Raw genomic sequence first — 15161 nt, forward strand, 5'->3', positions numbered from 1 at the left:
CAAATGAACAGCCACTATTTCAAAATTGTTAATACAGTTTGTATGTAATGTTAACTTTATGTACTCTTACAAACAAGTCTTACATAAATTCCAAGTTGGCTGTGGAGGGTATGTACATATAAAAAGAGAGAAAGATATATATGTACAAATATTTATAGGCATATATATATATACACACACACACACATATATATATGTGTGTGTGTATGTATGGCTGTTTGTATATATATAATTGTTTTTAAGTAATTCGTGCACCCAGCATGGGGCTTGAACTCACAACCCCAAGATCAGTAGTCATGACTGACTGAGCTAGCCAGGAACCCCTATATATAATTTTTTAAAGCAGATGGTAAGGTGATGTCATGATAGCTATAATATGAATAAAATACATATAATAAAAGAAAATTCTCATTATTTGTAATGCTACCGGGAGCTTCCAGATAATACTGTAATGATAATATTAGATAAAATTTGTCACGATGGTAAAAGCTTTGCATGAATTGTCTTGTTTAATTTATTTAGTAATTCATGAGATAGGTACTGTTACCTTTAATTTAGAAGGGAGGAAACAGATGTAGGAAGGGTAAGTCACTTGACCAAAGGTCGAACAACTAAAACTGCATTAGTTTCCTGCTGCTGCTATAACCAGTTGTCACAAACCTAGTGGGGAGGTGAGAAGTCTGAAGTGGGTGAGAAGTCTCTGGACTGACATCAAAGTGTTCAGACTGTGTTCTTCTGGATGCTCTAGGGGGACAATCTCTTTCTTCCCTTTCCAACTTCTCAAGGCTGCTGAAGTTCCTTTCCTCTATCTTCAAAGCCGGCAGTGACCATTACGGCTGTCTTATGCTGACGTCCTTCTGGTTCTCTCTTCCAGTTGTCTCTTCCCCTTTTAAGGATTCTTGTGACTACAGTGGACCCACACAGATAGTCCAGGGTAGTTGCTCTAGTCTAAGATCATATGATTAGCAGCCTCAATTCAGACTGCTACCTAAATTCTTTACCATGGGACCTCACCTCTTTATAGTTTCTGAGTGTGAGATTCCAATCATCTTTGAAAGCCATTATTCTGCTTACCACAGGGGTGTAACTAGAACTGGTCCCCAACTCTGTCGGCCTCTGAAGCCATTCCTTTAGGAAGTTCAAAACCCACCCCCGAAGTCATTTTTTCAGGATGGTTTTGTACTCACTGAACATGATCTTAACAAGGGTTGGATAACTTTCATAGCAGTTTAGAAAGTTTAGCTTTCTCCATATGACCGATGGAGAAGTGATCTCATTTTTATGCTGTAAATGCCTAGTACATTTTTAAATGTTTAATTGGCAGGAAAAGAGAATCATGATTAGGATTCAAATATAAGAATACTAAATATAGTCTCTTGTAATTTAAATAGTAAATATTGTCATTAAAACTTTGTATACTTAGTTAACACTTCATATCTTATTTCTGTTATTTAGAAATTCCTGTGCTTCACACAGGAATCAGTATTTCATATATATATAAGTTTTTACAATTTTGATAATGGTTAATTCATTTTAAAGTTCTTCTTTTTAAACTGATAATATTGGTTGCCTCTGAGAAAGGGAAATAGCTGTTTAAAAGATAGAGGAAAGAATTTTCGTTGTATGTCCTTTTGTACAAACAAAACAAATAAATAAACAAATAAAACAAATTAATAAAAAACAAATAAATGTTAACTTTTTAAAGTAGAATAAAAGAACAGCTTCTAATTTTTCACGGTCTCCACTCTCCAGGATCACCCCTCTCATGTCATTCTGTGAGGAAAATGAGTTCTCAAGGAGAAAAATCCAAACCTATCAAACAATCTCTTAAGAAGCCAAAGTTACCAGAAGGTCGTTTTGATGCACCAGAAGATTCTAATTTAGAGAAAGAACCACTGACAAGTGAGTATGGGCGTACCTCACAGATATTACATGTTTGGTTCTAGATCACTGCAATAAAGCAAATGTGGTGGTAAAGCAAGTCAGATAACTTTTTTGACTTCCCAGTATGTATTAAAGTTATGTTTACACTGTACTGCAGACTGTAAAGTGTGCAATAGCACTGTGTCTAAAATACATATGTATGTATGTGTGTGTGTGTGTGTGTGTGTGTATATATATATAATATATATATATATATGTATATAAAATTTAACTTAAAAACACTTTATTGCTAAATAATACTATCATCTGCGCTTTCAGTGAGTCCTAATGTTTTTCTGGTGGAGGGACTTGCCACAGCGCTAATGGCTACCAACTGACTAGGGTGATACTTGCTATAACAATTTCCTAAAACAAGTCAATAGTGAAGTTTGGCACATTGATTTATTCCTTTCACGGAAGATTCCTCTGTACCGCGAGATGCTGTTTGGTAGCATTTTACCCACAGTAGAACTTCTTTCAAAATTGGGGTCAGTCATCTCAAACCTTGCCACCTCTTTGTCAGCTAAGTTTGTGTGATACTCTGTACCGTTTATTGTCATCTGAACAGTCTTCCCAGCATCTTCACCAGGAGTAGAGTCCATCTCACAAAACCACTCTCTTCACTCGTCCATAAGAAGCAACTCCTCTGTTCAAGTTTGATCAAGAGATTGCAGCAGTTTGGTCCCATCTTCAAGCTCCACTTCTAGTTCTAGTTCTCTTGCTCTTTCCACCACATCTGCAGGCACTTCCTCCACAGAAGTCCTGAGCTTCTCTCCTCAAAGGCATTCATGTGGGTTGGAATCAACTTCTTCCAAACTCCTTTTAATGGTCATATTTTGAACTCTTCCCATGAATCACACGTGTTCTTCACGGCATCAAAATGGTGCCTCCTGGGGGTGGGATTATGGACATTGGGGAGGGTATGTGCTTTGGTGAGTGCTGTGAAGTGTGTAAACCTGGTGATTCACAGACCTGTACCCCTGGGGATAAAAATATATGTTTATAAAAAATAAAAAAATTTTTTAAAAAAATGGTGCCTCCTTTCCAGAAGGTTTTCAGTTTACTTTGAATCCATCAAAGGAACCATTACCTATGACAACTGCAGCCTTACAAAATGTATTCCTTAAATAATAAGACTTGAAAGTAGAATGACTCCTTGATCCACGGGCTGCAGAATGGATGCTGTTAAGCAGGCATGAAAACAACATTCTCACCGAACATCTCCATCAGAGCCCTTGGTGGATGCGGTACACCGTCAATGAGCAGTCATATTTTGAAAGGAATCTTTTTTTCTGAGCCATAGGTCTCATCAGTGGTCTTAAAATACCAAGTAAACCATGTTGTGGGCAGATGTGCTGTCATCCAGGCTTTGTTGCTCTACTTACAGAGCACAGGCAGAGTAGATTTAGCGTAATTCTTAAGTGTCCCAGGATTTAGGGAATGGCAAATGAGCACTGGCTTCCTCTGAAAGTCACCAGCTGCATTAGCCCCTAATAGGAGAGTTAGCCTGTTCTTTGAAGCTTCGAAGCCAGGCAATGACTTCTCTTCTCTAGCTATGAAAGTCCTAGAAGGCATCATTTTCCTGTAGAAGGCTATTTTGTCTACACTAAAAATCCATTGTTCAGTGTAGCCACCCTCATTTCTTATCTCAGCTAGATCTTCTGGAGAACATGCTGCAGCTTCTCCATCAGCACGTGCTCGTCACCCTGCGCACTTTGATGTTACGGAGATGTCTTCTTTCTCCCTATCAGCAATAAGACTGTTGCCTTTCTTATCACTTGTATTCACTGAAGTAGCACTTTTCATTTCTTTCAAGAACTTTTCCTTTGCCTGCACAATTTGTAAAAAAAAAAAACAAAAAAAACCCATGGTATCTGTGAAGCACAGTAAGATGAGGTATGACTGTATGGTAAAGCAACTCGTAATTTTTTTTTTTAAGATTTTATTTATTAATTTGACAGAGAGAAATCACAAGTAGATGGAGAGGCAGGCAGAGAGTGAGGGAAGCAGGCTCCCTGCTGAGCAGAGAGCCCGATGCGGGATTCGATCCCAGGACCCTGAGATTATGACCTGAGCTGAAGGCAGCGGCTTAACCCACTGAGCCACCCAGGCGCCCCATATCTCGTAATTTTTGAAGTGTCATAGAAGATATTTTAGTTATTGAGGAAAATAGGATGAAATATGTTGTTTATAATTCTTTATTAACATAAGAAGGCATATTTCACAATGAATAAATTAACCATATTCACCATCACTAGGTTTAAAAGAATAGTTTAAAAGAAAGTGTAGGTTTAAAAGAATAATTTCCAGGGGACGCCTGGGTGGCTCAGTTGGTTAAGCATCTGCCTTTAGCTCAGGTCATGATCCCAGGGTCCTGGGATCAAGCCCTGCATTGGGGGTCCCTGCTCAGCAGGGAGCCTACTTCTGCCTCTGCCTGCCACTCCCCCTGCCTGTGCTCCCTCTCCCTGCAACAAATATATAAATAAATAAATCTTTTTTAAAAATAATAATTTCCAAGCCGCTCACAGTGATTGGCTGTTTTATTTATTATAGCCCATTATTCACATTATGAAGTATACGACTTGAGACCTGTTTGAATGCAAATAACTTGATAACCACTTGAGTAGACTCAAACAAAAGGTAGTACAGGTTGTCGCTGGACTACAAGGTACACAGGTGGCATACCCCAAGGCAGTGATGCTGCTAGGCTTTGAAGAAAGATGAACCTTGGGACTAAACACTGTATGGAAAGCAGGATATTCTCCCTCCTCTTGTCCCTGGTCACTTCTCTACATCATTTTCTGTCATCAGACTCCCTTCCAAGTCCAATGGGCAAAGGAACTACTCCTAGCTGTTACTCAGGTCAATAGAACAACTAGACCAAAGTTAACAATTGTTATTTTCTAATTCCAAAATTCTTTTTTTTTTTTTTAAAGATTTACTTATTTATTTATTTGAGAGCAAAGCCTGAGGATGGGGTGGGGGTAGGGGAAGGAGAGGAAGTGAATCTTGAACAGACTTCCTGCTGAGCGCAGAGCCTGAGGCAGGGCTAGATCCCAGGACCCTGAGATCTCAACCTGAGCCAAAGCCAAGAGCTGGTTGCTCAACCAGCTGAGCCACCTAGACACTCCTAATTCCAGATTTCTTAAGAAGAGAGTTCGTTGGCCAAGCTTGGATCAAGTGTCTAGAGCTAAATCAGAGTGGCCAGTGGGGAGGGTCACAGATGAAGGTGGTTATTCTCACCATAGCCATGTGGTTGGAGAAAGAGAAGGGGAAGTTTGGAGAAAGAAGAACTTTTTTGAGGGTGGTGTGGTGAGAGACTAAATATTGTTTTGCATTTAATATATACAAAATCTGACTCATGTCTTACAGCTCTGTTTTTTAAAGTGCTACTTATTTTCATTCTGTACTCTTTGCTATCTTTGAATTGTGAAACATGTGCAAGTATTACCTAGTCAAAAAATAACGTTTTAAATAGCATAAACATAAACATACCAGTTTGAAATTTTGGGAGATGGGCTGCCCTGCTTGTCTCCTGAGAGTTAACCCATCTATGTAGTGAAGCATCCTAGGCAAGAAGATATCAACAGAGGATACAGGGACCTTTTATCTGGACCTCTTCAAAACATAAAAACTTTTCTTTTTGTTCATTCAGTTAAATATTTCAGTTTATAGCTTTAGTTAAAGCTTAAATTATAGCTTTAGTTATAGCTAAGTTAAAGCTTAGACTTTACTAAGGCCAGTCTGAAAACTAAGTCAATCAGCCAAAATGATGGAGACTTTTAAGAAGCATAATCTAAGGTAAAATTTTCTTTCATAGTTTTAGCCAAGCACAAAAATCTAAGAGGAAATTTTTCATTAAAACATTATAAACAAAAGTAGCAATCCCAGAAGTAAACCCTCACATGTATGCTCAGTTGGCTTTTGAGAAGGTTGCAAGATCATTCAGTGGGGGAAAAGACAGTCTTTTCTATATGTGGTGCTGGGAACACCTGAAATCCACATGCAAAAGTATGAAATTGGATCCTTACCTTATACCATGTTTAAAAATTAAATATGTTAAAACCCTTAAATTAAGAGATAAAACTATGAAATTCTTAGATGAAAACATTGGCGGAAAATCATGATACTAATTTTGAAAGCAGTTTCATGGTCATGACACCAAAAGCATAGACAGAAAATACAAAAGTATATAAATTGGACATTATTAAAATTAATAAATTTTATATCAAAAGATAGTATCAAAGGATATTATCAAGAAAGTGAAAAGTTAACCTATGGAATTGTGGAAAATATTTGTAGAGCATGTATCTTGACAAAAATACTGAGAATAAGTAGAAAACTCCTACAACTCCACAAAAACAACTCAATTCAAAAATGGACAAATGACTTGAATATACATTTCTCCAAATAAGATATACAAATGACTAACATGCACTTGAAAATGTGCTCAACATCACATTCTCTACATCACAGGATGAGATACCACTTCACACCAACTAAGATGGCTACAATTTAAGAAAAACCAGAAAACAAGTGATGGCAACAATGTGGAGAAATTGGAACCCCTGTGTTTCTGGCGGGAACATAAAGTGATGCAACTACTATGGGAAACAGTTTGGCAATTTTCAGAAAAAGTCAGCTATAGACCCCAACAATTCTAGGTATATATCCAAAACAATGGAAAGCAGGGACTTTAGCAGGTATCTGTATACCTTTGTTCCTAGCAGCTTCATTCATGGTAGCCAAAAGAAACAGCTCAGATGTCCATCCATAGATAAATGGATAAACAAAATGTGGTATGTGGAATACTATTCAGTCCGAAAAAGGAATGGCATTTTGATTCCTACAGTATGGATGGACCTTGAAAACATTATGGTTATGTAAAATAAGCTAGACAGAGGGACAAATATATGATTCCACTCAAATTAGGTACCTAGGGTAGGCAAATTCATAGAAACAAGATACAATAGTGGTTATCAAAGTCTGGGGGTGGGGGGAAAGGAAAGGTTTTTGCTTAATGGGTACAGAGTTTACCTTGAGGATGATGAAAAACTTTGGGGTGTAGTACAGTGGTTACAGACCATTGAGAATGTAGTTATTGCCACTGAACTGTATACTTACAAATGGTTAAAATGATAATTATTGTATACATTTAATACAATAAAAAAGAAAAATACATTTTTTTAAAGATTTTATTTATTTATTTGACAGACAGAGATCACAGGTAGGCAGAGAGGCAGGCAGAGAAAGAAGAGGAAGCAGGCTCCCTGCTGAGCAGAGAGCCCAATGCAGGGCTCAATCCCTGTACCCTGGGATCATGACCTGAGCCGAAGGCAGAGAATTTAACCCACTGAGCCGCTCAGTCACCCCGGAAAAAATACATTTCAAAAGATAATCATCTGTTTGACACAATGCTAGGTATTCATTGTAACTTTTGAGTTGCTGAAATGTATTTTGAACATACCATCTCTTAGAAGCTGGTCTAGTAAATATCACCAAACCCAGCAAATGCTTTTCAATCCCCATTTTATAGGAACTGCCCGCAAGCTTCGGCATTGTTAACCACTGCTTCTGGAAATCTCCTGTCTTGGTTTTGGTTATGCTTTGTCCAGTTCTCCTCCTATTCCATTTCTTCCTGAACTCTTTTTTAAGCTCTTCTACCTTCTACCTACCAGAAGCAGAGATTCAGAAATCTGCAGATAGTTCTTCACTCCTGCTTCCTCCTGTGTCCTGGCTCCTAGTCTTGTTGGTACCACCTTCTTAACATTTGTCAAACACCTCTCCTCTTATCTGTCCTACCAAAAAAGCCCAAATTCAAGCATCTGTGGTTCTGTTGGTCTGTCCTCTTTCTGTTTCCTTCCTTCTAGGCTTGTCTCCCTGCTTCTGGTATATACGTTGTTCTAAGAAAAGTATATAGGTTGTCCCTTTGCAGAGAGTAGGCTTCATTATTAAGATAATAAAGGAAGATTGTTTGCAGCTGAGTACACTGTTTGATGCAAAGGTGAATGAGGAAAATGAGATACAAAAATAACTGTGAACAGGATGTTGTGTGATAACCAGCTTAAGAGATGTGCAAAGAAGTTCAGAAAAAAAGAGAAAAGAGATAACATTTGAGCTGGGATATAAAGGTACAATAAAATCACAAGTAGTTAAGGAGTGGTAGGAACATGTTTCAAGAAAGAAAGGTGTGGTCAGAGAGAAAGAGGCTAGGGAACATGGTACCTGTGAGACACGGCCAGTGGGCCTTCTGGCTGCAGCATAGAGTGTACATAGTGGATTAATAAAATCTAAAGCTAGAGAGGTAGATACGGCTCAAACTGAGAGGGCCTGAGGTACCAGGTTATAGCATATGGGCTTTATGCAGTGGACAGTGAGGAAAGCTCTGAATGTTTTTGAATGGAGATTATTTTAATCAGCTTTACTAAAGTATAATCTGTGTATAATAAAATTCACCCATTTTAAGTAAACACGTTGGTGAATTTTAACAGTGTTTATCGTCATGTAACCAACACAAAGTATACAACGGTTCCATCACACAAGGAGCCCCTAGTGCCTCTTTATAATTAGTCTCATTTCCCCATCCCTCTGGCAACAGTGAATCTGTTCTCTGTCACTGTAATTTTGCCTTTCCTAGGATTTTATATAAATGAAATCATATAGTACATAGTCTTTTGTGTCTGGCTTATTTCACTTAATGTGATGTGGAGGAGGGATTCTGTTTTATAAAGATTAATTCATCCTTCTCAGCAGATTAGGCTGACATCATGAGAGTCAGAAAACAGATGAGTTAGAAAACGCTTGTATTAGTCTAGAATGTGACTCAGCATGACTCAGGGTGGTACTAGCGAGAGTAAAAAGTTTCAGAAAACTGCAGGTTATTATGAGGGTGAAAATTAGGTTAAAGAAACATGAGGTGAAAAGCCTCCATAGAAGTTGTGGTTGGAAAGAAGAAAACTCAAGGCTGTGGGACTTGGAGAGAGAACATATTCAGGAGATAATGAAATCAATGCAGATAATGTAAGTGGACATGAGAATCACTAGGAAAGAGGACAAGGACCTCTGTGTTCCCAGTATGTGAGGTTACTGGTATGAGTATTGATAGGAAGGATAATGGGGAGACGTGAAGCTGTGAACCAAGTGTTGATCCTATCCAAGAAAACAAAAAGTCTTTATTACCAGATTGGAGCAAAGTGTTGGACAAGTGAATGGTGTAGAATTCAAAAGAGGAAAAGCTATAGAGGTTTGGTGGGAGATAAGAAGCTGGAAGTAGCAGTGAGCCACAGGAATGTCTTGACATTTTCTTCCCTCGTGCTGTGGACTGAATTGTGTCTCCCTAAACTCCATTTCAAAGCCCTAACCCCCAAAGTGGTGGTATTTGGAGATGGGGCCTTTGAGAAATAATTGGGTTTAAATGAGGTCATGAGACTGGGGCCTCATGATGGAATTCGTGCTCTCATACCAAAAGACACTGGAGAGCTCACTGTCTTTCTCTTATGCCTTGAGAGGACACAATGCCATCTGTAAGCCAGGAAGATAGTCTTCACCAGAACCCAGCCATGCTGGCATCCTGATCTCAGACTCATAGCCTCCAGATAGAAGAAAGTTAACTTCTGTTGTTGAAGCCGGTCAGTCTGTGGCAGTTTGTTATGGCAGCCCAAGCTGACTAAGGCATTCAGCGAACCCTGGAGATATGGGAGACAGAAGAGCTTCCCTTTGAGGCTTTCAGAGAAGTCCAAGGATGGAGTGTTTTAGAAAACAGAGTGATAGGTGGGGAAGAGATTATTCATAGTGGAGAAGGAATTTTAAAAATAGATAAGTATTTGAAAGTTTTCAAGGTAAATTTTCTATTTTCTTTTTCCTAGAGCAGGACTACATGATTTTGGCGATGTTCATTTAGCTTTATAAAGAGACAACAGCTTAAGAATTGGGGTTTTCTAATAGCTGATTCTTCTTTTGTTCTTCCCATATACAGAGCAGTAGTTTATGGGCTGAGAACAAGACTGCAACCAGAATGTCTGCATTCAAATTCTGTTTTACCACAGTAGTAGCGATGTGACTAGGAGAACCTTCCTGAACCTCTTTGTGCCTCATTTTCCTCATCTGTAAAATGGAGACCATAATTGTTCCTGTCCCGTAGGACTATCATGAGGACAAAATGAGTTACTGTGAATAAAGTGCTCAAAAGTAGGCCTGACTCAAGATGGATGGTCCTATTATGAACACACAGTATTAATAGTAATATCTGTTATATCCATAAACGGCAGTATCAGCCAACTACTTGCTGAAGCCAAAACCCTATGAAGAAACACAAGAGTTCTCATAGCTAAAATTAATTGAGCATTCTTATGTAGCCAGCACTGAGCTAAATAAATCCTTTACAGGCTAAATCAGGTACAATTGTTGTACCCATTTTACTGATAAGAAAACTGAGGCACTGAGCCAAAATAATCTTGTTTCAAGACCTTTCAAACGTTATGGATTTGTACTCTATATTCCCTGCATTCCTTTCCTTCTCTTACAATCCATCAGCATATATGCAGCTAACTCCCCACATTGGGGCCTGAGAACATTCCAAGAATTCTAAGTAATTAATGTAGGTGATAAGGTCTATTGAATATGACAGTTGTATCCTGAAGTGATTTCTCAAACTTGGGAAAAAGTTTACAGTTCATTTAAAAGACTGCATAGCAATAACCTAGTCAGTGGTATCTCCTGTAATCCTGTCTTCAAAATTGGCCAGAATGCCTTTCTCATCTCTGTTGACTACTGTTTTTGCATCTTCTTCTGTCTTTCTTTAGAATTCCCAGATGATATTAATCCTGTTACCAAAGAAAAAGGTGGACCCAGAGGCCCAGAACCTACCCGATACGGAGATTGGGAACGAAAAGGACGCTGTATTGATTTTTAAGACACATATATTACTAACTTCACTATCTTTTTCTGAATATGTAGATCTGAATTTATTTCCACTTGTTTGCTTTCTGTATATCCTTTAAGTCATTTAGTTTCTATAATGTGTTTAAAAACATAAATAATGCCTTGAAAGAAAATATGCTGCTTTAAAGTAAAGAAGGGTAATTTAAAAAAAAAAAAAAGTAAGAAAGGGGAAATAGTTCTGTATTAGCACAGTGTTACTTTAAGTAAATTGGAATATATAAATGATGGTTAGAGCTGCAAACTCATTTCATCACATTTCAGTTTTATCAGCTTCTTAAAAAATGCAAATGTAAATAAAACAAGTTTTAATGATTTTTATTGCCACGTGCTAGGTAACAGTGACTTTTTATGTGTGAGTTAAATAATACATTATAGTTTGGTAAGGCCATAGTAACAACAGAAAATCTAACTCAGACCAGATTACTTGGTTCAGATCCTGGCTCTGCTACTTATTAGCCATGTGATCTTGGGAAAGTTATTTAACTTCTCTATACCTCAGTTATCTTCATGTATAAATTGGAATTAATACTAGTCCTACCTCATAGGGTAGTGGGAAGATATTTAAATGAGTAAGTACACGTAAACCACTTGGAACAGTGCATAGCACATAGCTCTCGCTGTAAGTGTAGCTGTCCTTCAATTTTAAATGTATTTTTCCAAGTCTCTAGGGGACTCTATGGGGAAATATTAAGAAACCAAGTTTGGAATACTTGAACTGAAATTGTTTTATATGAATATAGCATTAAAAATCATTAGTTGGAAAATTAGTGATTTTTTGCATGAATGGACTGAGCTGAATACATACTAGTTTGTTAAACATAAAATTTAGATACAGAGGGTCAATAAAATTTAGATACAAAGCAGAGGATGAAATGGGCCAGCTTAGTCAGTTTTGATGACTCAAAAGCTCTTCTGTTGTGGCCTTTGGATAACTGGGTCATGAAAAAGTCATATCCAGTTTACAGCTGTGGAATGAACGAAGACTTGGAAACAAATCGCCTAAGGCATCCTGTCCTCTGGCTTTACTCAGTCCCAGAGACTGAACCTTTAGCCCCCAGGCTACACTTAAATTACCTAGGAAGAAAGGGTTTGCAGGGTCTGTAGAAGACAATGCAGTGGGCTGACAATGTTTTTTTTTCTAAAACAATATTTATTTTCGTTCCTAAATTATTTAACTGAATTGATGACCGGAACAAAGCAAAGAACGGCCATGTAGTCATTGTATTCAGGGATTTTTATACACAGCTTATTCTGTATAGTGACAATGAACGAATATAGATTGTGATGTCTACTGAGCCCTAAAGAAAACTGCTGGAGGAAGGAGGGGTAGAGCAGTCAGGGAATAGACGCAACAGCACAGAGCCAGTCACTGGCCTAATCGTAGCTCGCTTGTGTAAGCAGTGGAGGGGGTTGTATAAAAATGTGAGTTTGAGGAATTTTCTCTCATTTGATTCACTCAATATTTAATTTCTAAAAATCTTATGAAGGATTCTCATGAGAATATGGTTTTTTTAGTCATGTATAAAATGACCAACTATTGCTACTAAAAACTGTGATATGACTTAAAGTGCAATCTTACTTGAGAATATTGTAGATTATAGGCAATTTATGTGAAGAATATAAACTTTCTTAAAAGTGTATTCTCCTCAGAAACAAACTAAGTGGTGTGGTAATTGGGCCTAGTCATTCGGTCTTTGTATCGGTTCTCATTCTCTCAGTCAACATATGTCCTTCTAATGGCAGTTACTGTGTATGCTGCTGAGTAATAACCACATTCCTTTAAAAACATTCTGTCAATTAGTCATCGTTCAGTTAGCCCACATTAGTGAAAGTTTTTATTAGGTTAACGTTCCAGAAGTACTTACTTCAAATTATTTTGTATAGTTTCAACTGTGTGTGTGGTTTGTGATACAGGAGAGACAACTTAGATACTTCAAAAACTACTACAAAATATGTAACAACTGGAATGTTGTATTAAGAGAATCCTTAATCGGTTAATAGTAATGTGTTTCATGACAGCCGTCAAATACATAGGTACAATTCGGTGGCATGAAAACATTTATGGTCTTTATGTCCATCGAACATAAACGAAAAAAGCCTGAAGACCTCCAAAAGATGATGTAGCAGTAGTGGAAATGCACCACTCACATTTCCTTGTATGGGAAGCAGGGTTGACTGAGAACCCCAACTGCTGCCCCATGGGATCCGCCCCTGCGTTCCTGCTGAGGCCCCACTTCCCCCAGGCTGTTCCCAGCCAGTGAATGAGTTTGTTGGCCCATTCACGCTTGGCTCAAGGACTCCCCGTTAGCCTGCCCAGTACTTTCTTACGACTGTCGACTGTTGGCTGCCTAAGACTTCTTACACCAGTCCTCCTTTCCTCTCTCGCCCCATCACAGGTGTCAGACTCTGCCTACTTTCCTCCTTTATAGTTCAAAATGTTTCCCCAGCAAATCTCTTTCACATTTAATCCCATTTTAGCATTTGTTTCTCAGAGAACCCAAACTAACACATGTAGTTTTAAAAGAACAACTTATGAAAGAACAACTTATAGACAGACTCATATACCAAAGCTTGTGGCTTTTTCTAGTACAGTCATGGTCTAACCACTTAAATTTTACATTGCTTGGGGATTTCTGAGAAATTATAGGTTGTGCATTTATGGAGAAGGCTTGTACCATGGAACCTTGTACATTTTAGATGTTTGGGTAGAATTGAAATATGTTCGGCATTTTTCTTATTTTGAATTCAGTTACTGTGACCTATTACTAAACTTGAAGAGCCAGTTCATTGGATGAATAGTATGACTTAACAATGAATAAACTTAGTAACAGTAGTTGTCAATGATGTATCAGCAATTTTAATGATACTTTCAGAACAGGGTAGTAATTTTTATAAGTATAAGATAAGAGTGGCAGTGGACTTTTTTTTTTTTTAAGATTTTATTTATTTATTTGACAGAGAGAAAGAGAAAGAGAGCACAAACAGGCAGAGTGGCAGGGAGAGGGAGAAGCAGGCTCTCCACTGAGCAGAGAGCCTCACTTGGGGCTCCTGGGATCATGACCTGAGCTGAAGGCAGATGCTTAACAGACTTAGCCACTAGGCGCCCCATGATACTGTTTTGATTGAGGTATATTGAAGAAAAAACCTGGCTTCACACAGATCTGAAGTTAGAAAAGGGAGGATCTCACAGGTCCCCTGAAAGGTCTTGGGGACCCCCAGAGCCCTTGGACCACACACTTCAAGAACTGCTAAGCTGATCTAAGAAAGGAGGGTCCTAAATGCAGACTGTTTGGAAGGGCAAGCAGAACTGGCTGAGCCTCTAAGCCCAAGTTTCAGAACCACACACCAGCACTGGCTGGAGAAAAGAGCTTCTCCCCAAAATCCTAGTTGGCTGCCCCTCTCCCCTACAAGAACTTGCCACAGCCGCCACTGGAGAAGCCCAAGTCCCGGACGCTGCTGCCAACCACACTGACAAAGACTTGGTAGCTTTCCGTCCCTCATCTAACCTGTGTCTGCATCATTGTCCTATGTGGTTGGACACTGAAGTCAGATGCCTGCATATCCCAACGGAGGATAGGACATGTACTTTCATCGAATTCTGTGTGGGTTTGGGAGGCTCCACACTGGGGAGCTTACCAGATGTGGAGATGGCATTCAAAAGATTTTGGTCAGATGTTACTTGTTGACCATTGTCATCTGAGAAAACTAGTTGGGAATCAGCTTTATTGGGGCATCAAAGTGCAAGACATGTAAAATGTAATGTAGGCCTGTAAAAACGTTTGAATGGTCCCTAAAACACACTGAATGTCTGTCTATTCCTGCTCATTTGAAGAATCCTTCCCTAAAGATTGGACATCTGAGCCTGTAATTTCTTTTTATGCCACTTACATAGCCTTGGTTATTGAATACGAACATTAGTTATGTGAAAGTTGCTTAAAATTCAGAAACAGCCCATATTCATTTAAAATACAGTCTAGATATATATAGGCCCGCATTTCTAACTTGGTCGTAGCAAGTGGAATCTTTTCTAAAGCCTTGAAACTGCAAGTACTCCTAATTAGCTGTTGCTAGTAAAAAGGAATCACGCACAGATTGAGAAGGGAGATTTTTGTTGATGCAGGTGTGAGGAGGAGATGAAAATCAAACAAAGGAACTTTTAGAAGCAACTTAGAACAGTGGAAGCTGAAAACATGCAAGGAAGAAAACTAGGGAAATGTCCTTGCAGGGCTGTCTTAGCCCCTTCGGAAAAATCTGAATTTTTAAACACGTTATAGACTAGACTGTACACATTGTCTCTC

At 38.5% G+C, this 15161-nt stretch overlaps 1 protein-coding gene across 1 annotated transcript in view; it reads left to right on the forward strand.

Annotated features, from left to right (window-relative positions):
* Positions 1-11187, forward strand: part of SDHAF4 (succinate dehydrogenase complex assembly factor 4) — a 29762-nt gene extending 18575 nt beyond the window's left edge. Inside the window, exons 2-3 of the mRNA XM_082731318.1 lie at positions 1753-1902; positions 10725-11187. Of these exons, the coding sequence (XP_082587444.1) occupies positions 1753-1902; positions 10725-10834 (260 nt within the window). The 3' untranslated portion in view covers positions 10835-11187. The remainder of the gene's footprint in view (positions 1-1752; positions 1903-10724) is intronic.
* The last annotated feature ends 3974 nt before the right edge of the window (positions 11188-15161 follow it).

This window comes from Mustela nivalis, assembly GCF_964662115.1.
Source record: "Mustela nivalis genome assembly, chromosome: 5".
Lineage (NCBI taxonomy): Eukaryota > Metazoa > Chordata > Mammalia > Carnivora > Mustelidae > Mustela > Mustela nivalis.